Raw genomic sequence first — 21,496 nt, forward strand, 5'->3', positions numbered from 1 at the left:
CCAACCACCGGTGAGGAATCTCGACAGACGTCACTTTGATTTTTCTACTAGTCGAAATCCGGATAATCAATACCATCAACATGGTGTTGATCGGTCAAGTCATTATAGATCTGTTTTTTATTGACAACCACAGCAGCGTACTCATGCTTGGGTGGCTGCACCAACACCCCAAACCCATAGGCATCATGAACACCGGCGAGGTAGGGATGATCACGGAGGACTTTTTACTTTGGATTCCCAACACAATCAGCTGAGACATCAAAGAAATAACAATCAGCAGGGTCATGTTCCTTGGAACCAGCGAGTAGACGACGACTTCCAGCCTCACCACCATCGCCGTCATCGCCAAAAAGATGTTGTTACCTTCGAAAATAGTTTTGTCCCACGGAATTCAGATAAAAGAAGAAGACAACTTCATGTTAGTGATGATCATGGTGTCTTACCACCTCACCAGTTCGACCAAGGGAGTTCGTGCACCACTTAAAGTTCCTACACAAGCTTTCCACCACTAGACTCAAAAACTTGAGAATATAAACTTAAAAGGCCTGAGTAATATTCCACCCAATGACTGTGGTCCACATAATTCACCACCCCGCAAACATCACCATCTCCCATCTCTTGTTTGTTCATTTCCCCGTCTACAAGCAGGTCAGTCATCACCTTGCCATTCAGTCCCATTGAATTGTGATTTCACATTGAATGAAAAACAGGAGAAAAAGTGTGCAAAGGGAAAGGAACAAGAGACAACCCATTCTACCACCACTACCTACACAACTAGTTTCAACTGTAAGGCCCGCAGAACCAAGTAATGTTTCCAAAGGTCCTATTTTCCTACCAACTAACGATGGACATCAAGACTTGGGTGAGGTTCAGAACAACTTGCTCATTGTTGATAGTGAAAGACGAGTTGACGATGATTCTTGGGCCATACTACCTTCTAGTGCATATATGTGCATAGAAAAAGCGGAAAATGGCAGTTATGTGAAATTTCCAGCATAGGAAACTACTACCGATGACGAGGAGAACCAGTCCACTACCAAGGAACTTTTGCCTCAAGCCAGCCAATTATCTGATCCAATTCTAGAAGCTGCTTTCAACCAGTATGTGGATCCTTTTGTGTCGGTTCAGGAAAAGAATATTTCTTAGTTCACGAACAAGTTCCTTTGGTGCATGTATTATGAATTGAAGCCTACCAACTATTCCCAGAATTACACCATAATAACATTGTGGTACTTGATTCCGTTTGAAAACCGATACAAAGCCAAAATTCGAAGGCAAATTTTCTGCAACCCAAGGAGGGTGGAGTATACGACTATGAGCAGTTTTTGCATATTGGTGGATTTTTCTATCACCAAACTCGGGGACGAGTTTCTTTCAAGCGGGGGAGTATGATGTATATGAACCTAAAATCTCAATCTCTCACTAGTTCTCTCTTTTTCTCTTCCTCTCACTTTCTCTCTGTGTTTTTCTTCTTTTTCTCTAATGCGGCCCTTTTTCTATCTCCATCCTCTTCTTTTTATACCCCTTCCCCTTAATATCTGGATCGTACATCTATCCTCTCATCTGGTGGCTCCCCTTTTTGTCGTACCTATGCCACGTCCGCGGTCTAGGGTTCCGCGGCTAGGTTTCCCTGTTCTCCGGGTTATCTTATTAAGCTGCATTGAACTCTTTGTCCCGCTGACTTGGTCTCCCTCCCTTTATTAGGTCGCTACAATCTGGATCGTCCGTCTCTCCTTCCATCCCTCGGTTCATCTTATAGCCGTACAAGTGCCACGTCCGCGGTTTAGGGTTCCGCGGACATGATCCCATACTCCCCAACCTTCCTTGTTATACTACATTCCCCCCCTTTGTCGTTGACCCAGTCCACTATTCTCTAATGGGCTACTACATGATGCATGGGCATGGACGCTTCTAACTATATTATTAGTAGTCTTATTAAGTTAGAAGAGTTTGCTACTTGTTTTAGATCTAGGTCATTTAGTAAAGTTTCTATTTTGGCTTCTAAATAGAATTAGGAACAAGGTTTATTATATAAAGGCATCTAGGCCTTCATTGTTAGATGATTATTATTGATTATTAATTCTTTGTGAATTGTTCTTCATGTTTGAAGGTTTAAACCTTAGATTTAGGTGTTTATTTTATTAAACTCAATTGATGTTCATCCATTGTTGAAGCTTCCGCAAACAAGATACATCAAGAGATTTGCACAACAAGCACAGTACTTGATCTTTTTTAATAACTTCAAAATCATTACTGATGCTATTGATTTGTCAGAAAAACCTCTGAACGAACACAAAGTAGCTTCTTAATTATTCCCCACTTTCATAACCCTTGTGCTCTGGTGAACCTCTATCTAACTCAAATAAGGTAGCTCCAACCCCAATTCGGGTAACACAAGAATAAAACTTCAAACAGGGTGAAATCAAAGGGCTACATCAACACTACTACCATTTGATACCTACATTAAATCAAGTTATTAAGTAGCATAACATGTAAGCATTGTACTATCTAAAATACAAAATCAGGCTCACGTACCTCCTTAAGCTTATCCACTTTGGTAAAATGGCGCCCAAAAGATGTATAGCGCATGCCATGGAGAAAAGGTGCAAGATAAACTCTCAGCTTATTCTATAAAAGTCAAATAAAAAGAAAATAATTAGTAGGATACATCAGACACGACATTTTATTCATCATAAAAAATTAACAATTGTCCAAAGTAGAGTCTTGTGGGTCACTTCTTTCATTTTTTTGGTAAAGTGTGGGAAAGTGTTACTATAGCATAACCATAGCAGCAAAAGAAATAGCAAGCACACAGTATTTTCCTTGCACATTCAATTTTCTTGTACATTCTTTTTTTGCATGACACGAACAAGCTTTTTCATTCTATATAAATGCCAGAATCTCCAGATTAGTGGATCAGGGAGGTTTGTGTGTGCTCTTTATCACTATCACCAAAGGTTGCTAGCTGGCAGTGCTCATAGCTTACATAAAGGATATATTTACGCTATTATTCAGAAGGATTTGATAAGTGCCAAAGTATATGACAAATCTTATGTGCAAAAATATACTCATCAAACAAGTCCACTATATAAAACAAGAAAATTATTCACACTATTTAAACCCAAGTGTCGAGTCCATATCTGCACTTGAAACCTACATTCACGGGAACTAGGAGTGAATACCAAACAGTGACTGGTAATAAACTGAAAATAAAATACAAACATACCTTCCATTTAATTATATGGTTGAGAATCTCTGGTCCACACACAGCTTTCGCATCTTCAACAGTGCCGCCTTCTTCTAATTTCTTCAGAGCTATTCGAACAGCCTGCATATATTCGAAAATTCCAAATTAGCATCCATTTAGAGGTATTAGAGACAGTGAATTGATCGGCAATAGCAAAAGTAATATTCCCTACTGGTAAAGATATACCTCAGTAAAACCTTCAACCTTTCCCTGTGTAATGTTCTTGTCCACTACAGTTTTTAAAGAGTATGAATGTGTAGATGGAACTTTGTGTCTTTTCACGACATCTTCTAAGGTTATTGATGACGCTTTCTTCTCCATCATAGCCATTAGTCTGCATGAACGAGAGAAGATTGAAATATAAGTAAGATACTCGTACATTTGCCAATTTCATTTCCAACCTCTATGTGGACCCCTATGAAGCACGGGCACTCCTATAGGGGCAATGGATCTGTGTCGGACACGTATCGGACACCGACACTCCCTGACACGCCTCCGACATGTGTCTGATACTCGATTTGGAGTGTCGGACTTATTAATTAATATTTAGAATTTCCGACACTCCGTGGACACACTGGGGACACATGGGGGACACTTCTACATTTTATTCTTATTTTTTTTAAAGTGATTAAAATACTTAAAAGAATACACGACTTGGTAGGGGGTTTTCACTCCTGAAATAAGAAAAATGAGGCACAATACACGACTGCACTTGATGATTCCCAAGTCCTTTTTATATATATTTGTTACAAATCTTCTGTAATTGTTATTTCTTTCGTTGGCATTAGCTTGCATTATTGGACATGTGTGTTCTTGTTTAATCTTTTAGAGTTGGACATCTTCAAAACTAGTGTTCACATTTTGATTAAAATTTGGTGGAGAATGTTAAATTTCAATTATACATATATATAATTTTTTTTAACGTGTTAATGACGTATCTGTCTCCTACTTTTTTTAATTATGTTGTGTCTACGTGTCCGTCAATCCGTGTCCATGTCGTATTCGTGTCATGTCAGTACTTCATAGGTGGACCCTACGTTGAAGAACATATATGGAGCGCAGTTGTTTGGATCCTAATAGTTCCACAAAGAGAATAAGATCTAGTGTATTAGTACAACGTGTCCTGCACGTGCTTGAGCCTAAACGTCATTTTTTAAATCTAGGCACCACATTATTATTTCCAGATTCCAAGTTTGGAAGACCGCGAAATACTCCAATTTTCTTAAGTTTCGTGATTTGCAATGAATTTTCCTTATAGATAGAAAGAAACCTTTTTCTATAAGTAAGGCACGTGAAATCAATGCATAGTCTTGGTGATGGACACACGTGTCCAAAGATCTGACCTTGGAACATAATTTCAAAGCCTATGACAATTTTAGGGATCGACAACCTTGTTCTTCGCGAAAAACGCGAACTCTCACACAGAATCACACAAGAAAACGTTTCTCTAATCTCAAACACTATTAATCATCCGCTCTTACTTGGCCAAATGTGTACAATTCAATTTATAACCATCTATAACTTTAAAAATAGAAAAACGTACTCTATAAATAATTCTAATCCAAATAGAAACATTAAATTCATAATTCGAAATACCCTTAAAATATCCTAAACCACCTAAAATTTTTAGTAAGCTCACTTTCTAAAACTCCCTAACAATACTAACAGTAGTAGCAACTAATTTGGGGATAATTAAGAGTTGCAAACCCTAGGATGCATCACTTAGTTTGTGTTTTGTTCTCTGTATTTTTTTATTATTATTATCAATAAAACGCAACTAAATTGATATTACAACATTTCATAGAGAAAAGCAAGAAACTAATCCTAGGACAAAGACAGCAGCAACGATGACCTCATTAGACCCGAGACTCAACAACTAAAGGCCTGCAAAAGCACAAAACAAGATGGTAGGCAGAAACTGAGATAAGCTGATGTAATATGTGGATGGTGTGCCACAGTTACTACTACTGCTGCTGCAGCCCCTGGTTTAAAAGTTTAAAGTCAAAAATAATATTTCTGATGTCTTTGAAAGGGGGGGGGAGGGAGAATGTGGCAACCAACATAATGTGATACATACAGAAAAAATAAAAGTTACTAGACACCATCACTTAGAGACTATGCAGTCAAACGCTCACCTAGGCCCATCCCTAGGCTCTAAGCTCACCCAAAGGGACTCACGCCTCGTGTTGTCTAAGCCCGTTGCCTAATCCCCCCTTAGCTTACCTCCAATGCCTAGGTAGTGCCATTAACTGCATAGACTATAAAGCAAACTAATATAAGAAAACATCACAGAGAAAAAACAACCACCCTACATCAACAATTCTACATTTCATCCCCGGTGTTGTCCGAGAATTTGAAGTAGTCGCCGTTGTATGCAAAACCCTTGCTCTCTTAGCCGCCCCCCCACCCCCGCCCAGCGACGGGTGCCTAGGCACGCCTCATGTTGTCTAAGCCCGTCGCCTAATCCCCCCTTAGCTTACCTCCAACACCTAGGTAGTGCCATTAACTGCATAGACTATAAAGCCGATCTCATTTCTCGTAGCTTCAACATTGTCCACCAATCTTTGTATCCTTCTGCCAACTCTTAGCACCCATCTCTTATCAAACTTTAACATCTTCAAATTCTGCATCATTTTCTTTCCTAAATCATTTCATTCTGGGTTCTTCCATATGTGCACGACTACTCGGACATGCCATATTTTAAAAAAATAATCTGTCTCGGATACGTATCCATGTGTCCGTGTTGGACACGACAAGGACACACAGTGTATGCGATACACCTCAATTTGTTATATTTCGCTGTGTCAATGTAACTTAGGTTCTGCCTATTTCTGTTAGACTATTTGACTCAGCCCCTGCAGTGGTATTTTCCCAATACCTTTGTTGATATGTCTTGAAGTTAATTGGTGAGATCCTTCTCCCACCTTTATCTTCTTCTAGAGCAGCACCAAATTTGCTACGATCACCCACCACTTCCACAATTCTCAACTTCAATTTGTTCTCCTTTCCCTTCTTTTTTCTCTTCTCTGATCACCCACCACTAACCAAGTTAGAAACAAGCTAAACGCAATTTAAACGTCTAGACAAGTTATTTTGGAAATATCGAGTTCTGTATTCACATTTTAGCCATTAGTTGTAACTTACGATAAAAGCAACTCTGGTTTACAAATCTTCCTTGGGAAGATGCTAAAACACAAGATTACCCTTACCCCACTCAAAACCAAAAAAAGAGATTAGAACACAAGTCCACCAGCAATAAACCTCAAGTCTCTCAACACAACACCACCTAATCCAGTTCTCTTCACTTATTCTACACTATTGTATGTCTCCTTAGACTTGTTTTGAAGATTCTTCGGTTTCTTTCCATCCAAATTATACATACAATTGGCTTTAGGAAGTTGTTTCAAGCCATTTAGCTCCTGGTGGAAGAGTTGAGAGTATGATTTATGTTATCTTTTCCAAGCACCTCCTTGATGTTGTCCGGTGTAATCAAGGTTTGTAAAAGGAAGAAAAAATTGCTCCAATAACCAAGAAGGAAGTGGGCATTGAATGAATAAAAAGATCCACATCCTCCCCCACATTGTTGCAAAAAAACAAACTCAAAAACACTTATCTTAGCAATGGTTTGCACAAGCAGATAATATGTCATGTAAGTAAGAAAAATGACTCCTAAAAATATGGAAGCCACTATGTGAGGATTTAGTAATTTTCTCAGATCCACTGCACTCTCAACGTGTTGCTTTGCTACTACGCCACATAAAGAATTCACATAAAACACCTTTTGGCTTCAAATGCAGACCTTCCCATGCTCCTCCCCGAATTGTGACCCTGTTTAAGAAAAGCGACAAGAATTTGGCGAAGGCTCCTTCAAAAGTTCACATCTCACACCATACCACTCCCACCTCTAACTCCATAATCTGATATGAAATCATTAACTCATAGACAGTTGGAAATTGCTTACAAGGTGGCCTGCCTCCCACCAACTACCATGCTAAAATGATATTGACTTTCACTCCCCCGAATTCCTTTCACAAAGTTACCCCACCTCTCCTTAAAGTAATTCCATATGGCTTCGTAACACTTTAAGATTCAGCACACTTGCCAAAAATCACTCTCCGCCAAAAATGATCATCCTCCACCCAATAACTTCACAACCACTTGGACATTTGCTGCAGTCCATACTACTCCAATCGGTTCACGTGACCCATGAGGTCCCAAAACAAAGCTGAAAGGTCCAGTAGCAGACCCAAGGCCCATATACACATAAACTGGTCCAAATGGTGTGCCCACAAGCCCCTCTTCCATCCCAAGATGCTTATGAAAATACTTTCTTTTCCAAATTGCACATGATTTACCTCGGGGACTCACAACATTGAGGTGCATGTGTCCACTTTCTTCGAAGAATGTAGTTCAACCTTGCGGTTCATTAGTACTTCTGTGACACGGTATTTGGGCAAAAATTATAGTCCATGCTCTTGAACCCATGTGCTCTAATTTGATGATTTAGAAGTAGGTTTTTGTGCAGCTAAATTTGGGGACAAATTCTTTCGAAGTTATGGCATACGATGCAGTGTATCTTTTACCACGTTTCTGCACGCGCTTAGGGTTTAAAATAACGCACCAGAGCTTACGTCTCGAGACGCGTCACAAGCCTCATAAACCCATTGAGGTGATTGCCACTTTGTTAGTGGAAGTGTCTTACTCCTCAGACTAATGAGATGTACGGCTCAATAACGAAACCACAAGAAACAAACCTTAAGCCTCAATGAAACCCATTTCCAGTTAAAACAAACCTATTCTATTAAGTTTGAGAAATTCATATAAGTCCCACGCCAGTTAGATATCTCGGAGTTCCTCTTATTTCTACTAGCCTTACAGCTGTGGATTGCACTAGTTTGATGGAGAGAGTCACAGCCAAGATTCAGAGTTGGAAAGGGAAATTATCATATGCAGGGAGGCTTCAACTCATCAAATCAGTTCTCAACAATGTCAGCATATATTGGATGTCATCTTTTATCTTGCCTCAAAAGACAATAGATGATATTAATGCATTGTGTAGAAACTTTCTATGGAATGGACCAGATTGTGCTCTAATTAGTTGGAGTGACGCCAACTTTCCATTTGATGGAGGATTGGGTATAAGAGATTTGAATACAATGAACCATGCAGCAAATATGAAGCATTTGTGGCACATTGTTAGTGGTAAGGATACTCTATGGGTACAATGGGTGAATCAGAATTTGATCAAGGGCAGGAACTTTTTGCAACATGAGGCTCCTTCTAATTGTTCTTGGAGCTGGAGAATGATTCTCAAAGAGAGGAAAGATGCAAGTTTCATAGCAAGGCATGTGATTGGGAATGGGCAGAAGACTAGTATTTGGAAAGACCCTTGGCATCAAATAGGTATTCTACGTGAGTACTTTCCTCAATGTCTTTTGTATAATTCAAGGTGTAATTACAATGCTACAATATCAAATCCCCTAGTGGATGGCAAATGGGAGATTCCAGTGCATATCAGGAACCAACTACCAGAAATCATTGAAGATATGGACCATGAAATTCAAGCTAGAGGGGAGGAAGATGAAGTTATATGGACTGCCTCACTCTCGGGTCAGTTCAACATGAATGACACTTACCATTGTATTAGAACAACAAAGCAACCAGTTCATTGGCATAAGATTGTTTGGTGCTCTAACAAAATACCAAGACATTCTTTCATTAGCTGGATCGCATTTAAAGGGGGGGGCTGAAAATCTTGCAGAAGATGAAGCAACAGAGAGTTGTTGTTGATGACACATGTGTTATGTTGGAGAGAGATAGACACAGTGGAGCATTTGTTTTGTCAATGTACTTTCTCTCTTGCGGTATGGAATTTGTTGTTAGTGTTTGGAGGATATAACACTCAAGGAGCAGGAACATGGGATGCTAGAAAACAACCATTGTGCTGGAAAAGGTGAAAAAAGACGCATTGAGACTTATGTTCAATGGGTATATTTTTTGGACTTGGAGGGAGAGAAATGAAAGGATATCAACCACAAACAATGCACTTCACAACAGGTAGCAAGATTGATAATTCAAGATGTAAAGATTAAGTTACAGTCTTTGAATATCAAAATGGAAGTAGGACCTGAGAGATCAAGACTTATGCAGCAATGGAACATAGAGATTGAAGAACAACTCAGATGGCACGGTTCAAGGGACTAATGGTGGATGGGGCAGTAGCAATAAGGAATGATCAAGGTGAAGTGGTAGTAGCAGCAAAGGGGAAATCAGATTATAACTCTATTGCTCTGGTAGAGTTACAAAGAATAGAACAAGGATTGAGGCTAGCAAGCAGTAGGAGTATCAAGAAGGTGAGAGCACAAACTGATTCAGAAAATGTAGAATCCTTTGTCACAAAAGGAAACTACCCATGGCAGGCCAAGCACATGATGGGAAGAATTAGAAGATACATTGAACAGATGGAAGTTTTCTCTTTGAAGCATATATATAGGGAAGCTAATAGGCTGGCAGATACTTTAGCTTCTAATATCCCTTCTGTTAGTTTTGTTGAAACTGTACCAAGTTCTTTTTCTGAAGATGTAAGGAAAATATTCTAAGAGGATGTAATAGGCACAAAGTATTTGAGAATGTAATCAAGCTTTTTCTATTAATGAAAAGGGGTAGGGGACCTCCCTAACAACCTTCTTATCCATCAAAAAAAAAATAGGATATCTTGCCCTAAACCCTTAGCACACAATCAGACATATAGCTATGTCTCCAGCTTTTAACAAGCTTTCCTCTATGCATCTCATCAATGGCCTTCACAATTTAAAACTTAAAATCTGAATAAATTTTGTGCTTGTTTAAGTAAATTGGTTCATATGACATGAGGTTCCTTAATTTCTTGCTTTATTTATATTTTTTCTAGAAATTTTCAAGCATTTCTTTTTTCTTTCTTTTTTTAAGTTGAGGCTTGCGCCTTGTATGCCTTTGAGGCTCACCTCAAGCCTCAAGGAGCCTTTTGGCTTGAGGCTTAATAGCATTTTTTTAGATCTTGCGACATGATTGAGTCTCTTTGGCATAATATTATTATTTGCATAGTTACCTCGTTGGCAAAATGTCCAAGTTTTCAGGGGGACTCTGAAGTTCCCATTTTAACTAAGTTTATTGATTAGCAAGGAATTTTTGTTTTCCCCTTGGGGTTAAAAGACTACCCATAAATCTTTTCCATATGGCATGAGAATTATATGCCACGAGAAAACTGATGTAGAGAGTTTAGCTTGTTTTTATGAGTTCAAGTGAATGCAAATTATGATCTTAGTAATTCATATTTCGCTATCTTTATTTACACTATATACATTTGGTCTATGAAGCACGGACACTCCTCTAGGGGCAACGTATCCGTGTCGGACACATATCGAACACCGACTCTCCCCGACACGTGTCCGATACTCGATTTGGAGTATCGGATTTATTAATTAATTTTTAGAATTTCCGACACTCCGTGGACACACGGGGGATACTTCTACATTTTATTCTTATTTTTTAAAAGTGATTAAAATACTTAAAAGAAGACACGACTTGGTAGGGGTTTTATTTCACTCTTGAAATAAGAAAAATGAGGCACAATGCACGACTGCGCTTGATGATTGTCAAGTCCTTTTTATATATATTTGTTACAAATCTTCTATAATTGTTATTTCTTTCGTTGACATTAGTTTACATTATTGGACATGTATGTTGTTGTTTAATCTTTTAGAGTTGGACATGTTCAAAACTAGTGTTCATATTTTGATTAAAATTTGGTGGAAAATGTTATATATATATGGGGTAGGTTCTATTTACAACACTTTTTATACAACGTTTTATACAATACCCCTTGAAAATATGAATTAAGCATTGATTCCTTGTAGATATAATCTTCACACCATAGAGATCATCTCCACAAAAATTCAGTTCATTTGAAAACTCCTAACGATGATAAAAATTGCTCTCAACCTATGAATTTTTATCAACTTTGTAACCATTTTTGGGCAAGCTTAGAAATGTTCAAAGGACCCGATTTTTTATGGAGGGCATATCCATGGTGAGAACATCTTATCCACAAAAAATTAGCCCTTAAAATATCTTGAAGGGTCTGGTGGGGGGTATTGTATAAAAAGTGTTGTAAACGGAATCTGCCCCTATATATATATAGCATGTCCATGACGTATCCATGTCCTACTTTTTTGAATTATGACGTGTCTGCGTGTCCGTGTCGTATCCGTGTCGCGTATTAACGTCCGTGCTTCATAGCATTTGGTTGGCCTCTAAAATAACGGCAAGTCAAACAAGAAGCTTACCTCCTCTTTGTTTCCGCATCCACCAGAAATGTAGTGGTTGGTTTCTTTGCGAGAGAACCGTTTATGGTGCCTTCAAATTTATTGCCAGTAACTTCCTTTTGATTAGACTTCACAGGCTCGAACCCCTTTATCAACTGAGGATTTGGCCTTCCTTCCTTGGATGATACCCTAGTTCTGTCTAGTCCAGAGAACTTTTTCTTTCTGACTGAGGTAGAGCTGCCGCCATCTCTCAAATGCTTTCTGGACAAAGGTTTCTCAGTAGACTCGAAATCCTTCTCTGAAAATGGTTTTTTCTTTGGCAATTCTTCGGTATCACTAAATCTCCTCTCGGTCACAGCCTTCCCTTTTCTCAATTGAAGATCCGATGGATGGGATTTCTTCTTTTCTTCAATACCTGGAAAAGTTATGTGGTTTCTAATTGGTGTTCCAAGGGTTTCGTCAATCTCATGCTTCCTGCGCATAAGTAATCCGTATATTTCGGAAAATATTGGAAACAGTAATATACATACAGAAAAGAAAAAAATAAGGAAAAAGGGAACTTACAAGCAATATATTAAAACACGATTATTTGGTAGCAGTCCATCCCAAGCCCTTGTTGTGATATCTTCCTCCTCCAAGTCTTCAAAAGCAATCTTTCTGATCATAGTTACTCAAGTGTAAGAAATCCAAAAACTGAAATTTACTAGGAATCATGAAATTTATTTGTTTGGTTCATAAATTTCCACGTCACAAATTTTGCATGACAATAGAGATTTTTTGGAAATTAATTCTCTTCTATTTTAGTTTGTTCTTACTACTTATCCTTTCCCACCTCATGCAAACAAGAATAAGAACCAGAACACATTCACACACACTCCCACAGAGAAAGAGAAGCAGTGCAGTGAAAACTGAGATGACACGAACAAAGGAGTACCTAGGCAAGCATTTCCGGTGGTATGCCTTCGGACAACGTCTACAAACTGCAAACTGCAAGCCGAGAATGTCCTTATCTTCTCTTTGTTTGCATTTATGACATTTATGGGCAGGGCAAGTAAATGATTCGCCTGCAAAAATCCTTTTCTGCAACTCTTCCGCCACAGCATCATCCATTGGATGCAATAACTTTGCAACACATTCTGGATGATAAAAATAGCCACAGGTAGCAGACACACAGTGGAACACCTGAAAATCAACTCACAAACAGATTAAAGAGCTTGGAAGATAAAGGTGGAGACACATATAGGGAAGAAAGAGATTAAGGATGTTAGTGCATGTAGCATATGTTATACAGCACAATTGATTCAGCACTACTACAAATCTATAATGCTCCCTATGAAGAAAACGGTAGTGACAGACACCCAAGATAAAAAACTATTTGATATGACCACAAAAGAACTAGCACGTGGATGTAAATGATGCAGCTACACAACAAAACCGTTTCTTAAAATTTCTTTCTAAAAATCGTTTGGCAGTGAAATCTTAAGTCACGCAAGACCGAGGCAAAGTGAAAGAAAAACACCAAAACAAAGACAAACCACTGCACCTTTTCAGAAAGTCAAAAGAAAAAGGTTCATAGATTTGTATTTGACACTCCGTTTTCTATCAATTTGTTGCATTTGAACCGTGCCGTACACCTCATCCAGACACATAAAGACAACCATCAATAGGATTTGTGTATTACGCTTCACTATCGGTGTGTTGGATAACATCAACCTAAAGCGGATACTAACATGGGCTTGTCTGGTTGCTACATTAGGGTGAAAAACATGCTTAATTTAAAACATCATTCTCTGTATCAAATATATAGGGGTAGAGCCATCCTATTTAAAAACAGGACCTACACTACAAATTAAGGGTTAATGTTTGTGGAGATAATCCCCAAACCATGAAGCCCATCCTCACAAAAAATTGGTTCTCGATATGCTACCTTGCCAAAGTTGTGTTCAAGTTTGTAGGATTTATCTAACTTCCTACAATTACTTAAACTCTTTTAACCAAGACGAAACATATTCAAAAGAAATAAATTTTGGTGAGGATGATCTTAATAGTAGGGAAATTATCTCCACCAAAAATCATACCTTCATTCAAGGTGTAGGTCCACTTTTGATATGGGAGTGTACAGAGGGACTGGTGTGTCGGTTGAAAAGATTTGAGATGATCATTTGTTGCACTATTTATTCAATTTTTTATCTAACAAAAAAAACACTAAACAAGGTTAGACTTTTTGGATCTCCTTATATTGTTTTCGTTTTTATATCAAGCCTCATTTTTATCAGTAAAACCATCACTATCATCATCATCATGTGGCATCTACATGATGATGATCATCATCAAGCCTTTGTCCCATGTGGCATCTACATGAATTCTCTTCCAATGTCAAGCCACACGTGAGGGACGCGTATTCCCATATTGGGAATTAAAACCAATTACTTTCTTGTTCATATGAAAATTTCTCTTCTTCCACTCTCTTCTGTTATTAGTCAACTTGCCTTTATGAATATGTATCAGTAAAAGATAATATATTGGTATAATAGAGCTATTACATCACCAGAGAATTTTTTGGTCGATAAAACAATATTGTATTATAATATCAGTGTGAGAGGTTCACACTACCCTTATAATAGTTGCATCAAAATTGCATTATAGCTTCCCAATCACTTACAATTGAATCAAAATTCAAATTCCTAACAGTAGGAAAATGAGATACCCAACCCCAAATGATGTATTTGCAATTACAAATAATACTATTTAAATCACAAAAACTTATCGTCAAAAATCCTTTGATTTCTTTCCAACCAAATTGTTCATGTAATCCCATGAGCAATGGTTTTACTCAGTAACATCACCGTAGGAGATAAACCCACCAATTGCTAGAGAATTGTTAGCGTCCTGCCCCCCTACCCAACTAAATGCCAAAAAGAAGTAACTGGGCACCGTGGCCAAGGGCAAATTGGTAAAGACAAAAGAGAATAAAATGGACAAGACGTAATTTCACTATCTTCTTCTACTTCCTTCCTTCTTCACTTTAAACATATGAAAAAACTTAGAAAATGAGAAGTTTAATTCTTCTGTAGTTACTTTTCATCATTTGCTTATTATAAAAGCATCAAGGCTACACCTTTGAGATCAGATTGGGTCGCCCCCTTCGTAACAATCTTTTCTTATTTGCTGCCATTGATAGTGTCCTTCATCAATGTCAAGAAAATCTACTTCAATGTTCAACTAAAAAATTCAGTGCTAGAAAACTTAATCTGGAAGACCCAAAATCATGAAGAAATTATAGATCCAATTTTGATTGATTTAATTAGAGAAATAATTTCTTTTATGAATCTCTAATTGCATTTTCAAATGAATTTTTATCATGATCCTCTTCAACACCCAATAATATCTTTGGGATGGATAAATTGGGGCTTGGTTGCCAAAGAGTGCGATATTTTGAAATCGAGCCTTCATTTTATGAGTAGTGATTGGTGAGTGGGAGCAAAATACAATTTCAGTTTCAAGGAGAATGGGACTGGGGTTTCCAAAGGTCTGGTGCATCTGGATTTGGTTTGTAGGAAGGCAGTGAGTTAACTCACTAAGTCGAATTATGGTTTTTTGGAATAGGTGCTGTAAAGAAAACTTGTAGAAAACGTCAACAAGTCACATTTTTTGTTGCTAGAGGGGAAGGATGGTCCTACCCTAAAATGGGCAGCAGGGCGCTAGCATTCCACTACATCACCACCAAAAACACAAGCAAAGCTAATGTTCAAGGACCAAGAACAAAACCTATATACCCCACCTACCTCAGAAAAGCATAGTTTTTTTTTTTTTAAGCTGGTAGAAAAGTAAAATTTTATAAGAACAAGGTGTGAAAGAGGAAATTCACCACAGCCCAACCGAGGAGTATATTACATCAAGTCACACCACAACATAGCTCTTCCTATTTGAAGTTTTGAACATCATATCATCCAATCCTTTCATTACAGGATCAACAAAAGACGTACAAATTGCAAAAAATAGGCCAGATAACATAAATTGTAAAACATCCCAAAACCTAAGTTCTACCATCAAGATTCAAGATGGCACTCAAGGCACTTCAAAGACCAGAAGCAGTGATCACCTAACTCACTTCCACGCACCCCCCTTCAAGGTCCATTTTAGTGTCTTCGTCGTCCTCTTCGCCATCTCCCAGCTCTTCATAGTACTGGTTATCATCAGTCCAGTCCCCCTTCCCAACATCTCCTCATTCCTTGCTTCACTATCATCTAATAATTTCAGAATCTTTCCTCTACTGCTGGTGGCATTAGCACCCCAGACTTTACCAAACTCCATTACTCCAATAACTGTTACTCTTCCTCCACAGACCTCCCAATTAATACAGTCACCACCACCCCTATCTCTTTCATTCTTTCCAGTTCCAGAAATTTTTGTGAGATTAGTGAAGCAATGCCAAGAATGCTTCCATGAAGGCATGAACCCTGCTCTTCTCAAAATCCACCCCTTCAAGCACTTTACTCCTCATCTCCCTCTCTCTCGCAGCCCTCGCGGGTCTCCTCTGAAAGCTTCTTGTGACATTATCTCCGCTATAATCTGTAGATGCTTCTTTCTCCCTTCTAGAAGCTTCTTTCTCCCTTCTAGCCTCAGAAAATATATAACACTTCTCGCCTGTCCACCACTGATTTGTTCTCCTCGTGTATTTTATACCTAAACAGCTTACAGTACTTAATTTGGTCAACCATTGTGCACGGAATAGTATACTTAATTTATTAAAATAGTTCCAAATTACTTTATCCCACATTAATTTTGGCCTCCCTCTGACCCTCTTGGTCTCTTAACTTTTATAAAAACTACTTTTCCTCCCTGTACTGGTGTATTAGTAGGTCTATGTTGTCTAGATCCATACAACATCTACTTTCTCAAATTTTCAGCCGATAAGCGCTACTCCTAGTTTTTTACTAACAATCTCATTAGTAAGCCTATCTCTCCTACAACGTACTCCTACACTCATCCATCTTAAAACTGGTTAAAACGTGAAATAAAACATAAAAAATGGTGAATCAAAGTGTACAATGAAAAAAAAAACAATTTTTGGCCAAGGCAAACAGTAAGATCTTTTCTTGTGAAATCGTCGGAATTGCAGCTGTGTGGTTCCCAAAGAGTGGCAGAGACCATCAAAATACACATACAAGTTGACAACCACAGGATTCAACTAACACCATAGGTTTGAAAACCAGACTGGATCTAGGAGTTCCAGTTACATTGACAGTTGAGGATCCGCTTCAATAACAGTATTAGGAATTATGATCTATGGGTCAAGCTTTCCAGCCAACTAGTTATTTTAAACAGAGGTTCAACCTCATACTAAAAGCATACCTCGGTACCAGAAGATTTATCAGAAGAACCCAACTCTCCACAAGCAAAGCACTGATGTCTCTTATGTTGACAGTTCAAACACAAAAAACTCTGCATCGCCTGCATAAACCCACATAACATTGCACAACGATCAGTATAACTCCAGGGCGAACAACAAACATTAGAGTATAAAGTAAAAATAAAAGCCACTAGCACAGGCCCATACCTTCACTTGAGACTTAGTATAGCCCAAAGACTCGCAAAATGAATCTTCACCATCATCAACAGTTGGATGGAAAGACCTAATGCATCTTCCCTCGCAGCTGAATTAAAAATAAATAAACAAATAAACATGAAACATTTCCCTTACAACTGAAGCTGGAAAGATAAAAGACAGATAACATTTCCCTTGCAGTCGAGGCAAATAATAAGTATAAACCATTTCACTTGCAGCTGAACCAAAGAATAAAACAGACAAGTAAGCCTTTTCAAAAAACAAGTACAATATCCATAAGTCTCACATCGAACGGTAGGGTAAATGAAACCAATAGTGGAACAACAACAATATTAGCAATGAGTTTCAAGCCAGCGCACGCAAAATTATGCAAGAACTAATCCTACATCAGTTAAAAATTGGCAAAACCAAATTAGCAGGCCGTCAATTGGCCGCATTTGAGCTAGACCTACAAAAATGCAGGCCCAGTCTGACCGTCAAGTATGTGAATTCAGTCCTGGGCAGAATCTGAGAACACATAACAACCTAGGTCTGTTCAGACTATAGGGTGTCTGAGCGCTGCACCAAACCTGAAACCGAATCAGCTAGAGCACGATCGAGATGTCAACACCAGGCCACCAACGATTTATGTCTATATATGCTGGTAAAATAATATAACACCTAATCTTTCTACGGATCTACTATTATTGCATATAACATTTGGGTCAAGCCCTTGTCAGATCGAACTAAGATTTCCAGAACCCAACAAACTATTTGGCTAAAACAAATCAGGATTTTAATTGGACTCCAAAATAAGATCTTTTTCTCAAGTTATAGAATCCGAGTCAATGGGGCTTCTGGATTGGCCAACCCATTTACAGCCCTACAATACGGATTTTCTTTTTTTCTTTTTTCTTTTTTTCCATTTTGAAAGTGCCCAACACACACAAATGTGTTCTAATTTATCGACACATATTTGTTCTACAAACAGCCGTGCAGATGTTACTTTGTTACTTACAAAGCAAAGAATTGTCTACATTTTTTATCTTCTGTATTCCAAAACATCCTTAAGGATGCATACTGTATTCGATAAAACGAGATGATTCTAATGATGCATCACAATAAGTTAAACATGAAATAAAAAAGATGTTGAGACTTCAGAACCACTAGCCACATTTACTTAACCTCAGCATCTTTACCAAGACAATTTGATCAAAATATATGGCAACAGTCATACCACATTTTCAAAATTATAAGTTGTTAAGAAATACACATGAAACAGAGTATCAGACTGAGTAGTGTGTTAATAAAAGAACCTTCTGAATCCGATATCTGAAAAACAATATATATATAGAAGGCTAGACTTTGTCTCTGAATATGCAGTATCAATGAAGACTTGATATAGTACTTGAAATTCTTTAAACAGGATTTGTTCACATTAAATGAATGGCTCAAACATAACAAGTCACATACTCACATGTGTAATAACAAAAACAAGAAGACAGAAAATCACGAAAAGGAAAATAAGTAGACCAAAATGTTGAAGTAAAAAAGAATGAAAAATGTAGTATACCATAGTAGTTCACCACCATTGTCGCAAATAGAACAAACAGAATCAAATAGCTCAGCTTCTTCATCAGATTCATCTCCAACATCAAGCCCCATATATCCCAAGTCTTCATCATCATCAACTATAAATTTTCCTTTTTTGGCATCTGATCCGGAATACATATCCTGCTAAACAGAACTCTTCAGACAAGTGGGCTACTTTTTAATCAGAAAGAAGATCTTCAAGGAGGTATATCTACAGAGAAGAAAGAGGCTGCATAAAAGATTAAATCGCCTTGACTAACCTCGTCAAGTTCTTTCCTCTTCAGTGGATTTTCCAAAAACGTCATAAGAAACTGTTTCAAAAGAGAATGATCAGTACAAAGCTGTGTAACATGGATACTTCATGTTCACAAAAAAAGTTCTATGTATGACGTATATCCATGTCGGACACAAGGACATTATTATGCATACAATAGGAAACTAGGGTTTCTTTTAACCCATAAAAAACTAAAAGCATAACCTATTAACATAGTCACAGCTCCATGATATGCCACTAGCATAGTAACTTATTTGTAAGGATGAGCTTTGTAAGGTCTTAACCCAAGCAATAGTTGTGTAAGTATAAAACAGTAATAGTTTCTTCTTACTTAACTGTGTAAGTATAAAATAGTAACAGTTTCTTTTTACTGAGTTGTGTCCCCATTTCCTGCTTCAAATAGGTAGCCGAAGTCAATGTTACTTGGATACAAAATTCTGAAGTGTTTGGTTGGAGAAGTCTTCTACATTTTTATGAAGTAAAACTTGATTTCTTTTCTCATCATTTTTTTCTTTCTTTGTACATTTCCTATAGATTAACTTATATAAGAAGAAAGAAAATTTGAGCACCTAGAACCTAGCAGCTTAGGTGTCGGCCTTGCCCACCTTATATGGTAGAAGTTCTACCTATACAATATTGACTGCAATATATGCCCAGCCAGAAAAATATTTTACGGCTTGTTTTAAAACAATCCGAGCTTGAATATAGAAAAGCTCGACTGCCTCAAGTCCAACCCTATCCACTATACCGGGATGCCACCTCGCTGATTCTTTACCAAAACTCACTATCTTTGTCCTTTGATCTAAACTCTCAATTTATCATGACGTCAAGTATATGGTGAAAAGAAAATGGAAATTACATTCCTTCACATTCGAGTTTCGAACAAGTAATTCCCCATCATTTTGACAACAATTGGAAAAATATTTTCCTTCCAATCCATTTCTAACCAAGCAAGGACGTAGATACTGGTATAGTATGGGTCTCACAAACAATGTGCATTGAGTATGGCTGGTTAAAGACTACTGAGATATATATATTCCAAGACAGACCAGTTTCGAATAAGCATGAGATCCCAATACTTCAAATACAGAAACAAGTATGCCATATTTAAATTATTACCCATGACCTAAAAGCCTGAATTGTCAAGTCAAAAAGCACACCAACCAAAGATGAACCATGCTCATCAGTAACAATCCAAACCCCATCCAAATCAAAAAGACCATAACATATAACTACCAAAACAATCAAAAGAGCATTTAACACTTCACCTCGGATTTTGATAATGCTTCATCTTGCTTCACTGCAGCCCTGATCAAAGATAAGTGACCCAACAAATCACTTTCACATGGTCTAACCTCATAAGAGCTGCACGTTACAACAAAACAAATCAGCAAGACTAATACATAAAATAAGCTATGACTAATAATCACACCGAACAAACCTGAACGTTTTCCATAACTTGTCCCAAACTACATTTCCAGAAGTTTCTGGATGCTTCTTGAAAAAATGAAGGCAGTTGACAGTAACTAAAACTGACTTAACAATATCCTCGTAACTCTTCCTCGGTTTTAAAAGCTTTATCCAATTCTTTTCTTTCGACAGCACTGAAATTTCAGGTTGCTGATAATGTTCAATAAGTTGATACTTCCATTCTGTTACTTGTTTATATATCTTCTGAATTCCATCGTCAGCTATCCCTTTTAAAAACACGGCACTTTTTACGGAATCGACGTGGCAACATTGTTTAGGTAAAATAGAAAAAGATATTGGTACTCCCTTGTCATCTTCGAATGAATAGTTTGTAACAGATTGTGCTAATGTCTCACTCTCGTCATCAGAAGATGCCATTTTTCTTTTCTTGAATTTTGACTTATTCCATACCGTTCCGTTGACTCAAGACCTGAATGAATATATTAAATAGATTAAGAGGTGAAAATAAATAAACAGTAATATATATGTTTTGAAGGAAAAGATGTATACGTTGTGACGAGGTGAATTATAAGATAAATTGAAGACAGAGAGGAGAGAAAGTTGACGGATGACTATGAGAGAGAACTAGAAGAGAAAAGGTTTTGTTGGGGGAGAGAGATGGAGTTTGATGATTGGGTTACTGGGGATGCCCCCATGATATTTTGGTGCGACGGTTTTAAACTCGAGAGTCTCGAGTCAGTCTCGACCCGCCAGGTTGACGTTTTGTTTTGGGTTTTTTAGACAGTGGTCCTGGGTGGTCGATTGTTTTTTCGGAGCCTGAAGGCTAAATGGCCCTCTAAATGTTAAATGTTGATTGGCTGAAACACATATTTGTTTTCTGTTCGAATAATCTGGCTCTCAATGCTGAATATAAATCATTCCGATAATTTTACTTATGATATATGTTGGAAATAAGACTAGGTCAGACCTCATATGGATAAACGCCCACCAAGATAAGGATAACCATCAGGTGCCTACATTAGATGAGTATAGGACTCTATCCTTAGCTAATTTTGGATAAGTATGGAACTCTATCCTATCCAATTTTGAGGAGGTGGGAG

The 21,496-nt window shown here is 37.8% G+C and overlaps 1 protein-coding gene across 2 annotated transcripts in view; it reads right to left on the bottom strand.

Annotated features, from left to right (window-relative positions):
* Positions 1-21,147, bottom strand: part of LOC147474913 (protein ENHANCED DOWNY MILDEW 2-like) — a 49,142-nt gene extending 27,995 nt beyond the window's left edge. Inside the window, exons 1-13 of one of the 2 annotated variants that reach the window (XM_086583881.1) lie at positions 20,946-21,147; positions 20,407-20,865; positions 20,234-20,330; positions 18,952-19,002; positions 18,672-18,832; positions 17,111-17,207; positions 16,906-17,004; positions 12,485-12,732; positions 12,115-12,207; positions 11,572-12,024; positions 3,434-3,581; positions 3,227-3,328; positions 2,536-2,628 (exon numbers count right to left, since the gene is read on the bottom strand). In XM_086583881.1, coding sequence (XP_086440007.1) covers positions 2,536-2,628; positions 3,227-3,328; positions 3,434-3,581; positions 11,572-12,024; positions 12,115-12,207; positions 12,485-12,732; positions 16,906-17,004; positions 17,111-17,207; positions 18,672-18,832; positions 18,952-19,002; positions 20,234-20,330; positions 20,407-20,813 — 2,049 coding nt within the window. In that variant the 5' untranslated portion in view covers positions 20,814-20,865; positions 20,946-21,147. Of the gene's footprint in view, positions 1-2,535; positions 2,629-3,226; positions 3,329-3,433; positions 3,582-11,571; positions 12,025-12,114; positions 12,208-12,484; positions 12,733-16,905; positions 17,005-17,110; positions 17,208-18,671; positions 18,836-18,951; positions 19,003-20,233; positions 20,331-20,406; positions 20,866-20,945 lie in introns of both variants that reach the window. The other variant, XM_086583879.1, reaches the window with a different exon arrangement.
* Between the last annotated feature and the right edge of the window lie 349 nt (positions 21,148-21,496).

This window comes from Coptis chinensis, chromosome 9 (genome assembly GCF_015680905.1).
Source record: "Coptis chinensis isolate HL-2020 chromosome 9, ASM1568090v1, whole genome shotgun sequence".
Classification (NCBI taxonomy): domain Eukaryota; kingdom Viridiplantae; phylum Streptophyta; class Magnoliopsida; order Ranunculales; family Ranunculaceae; genus Coptis; species Coptis chinensis.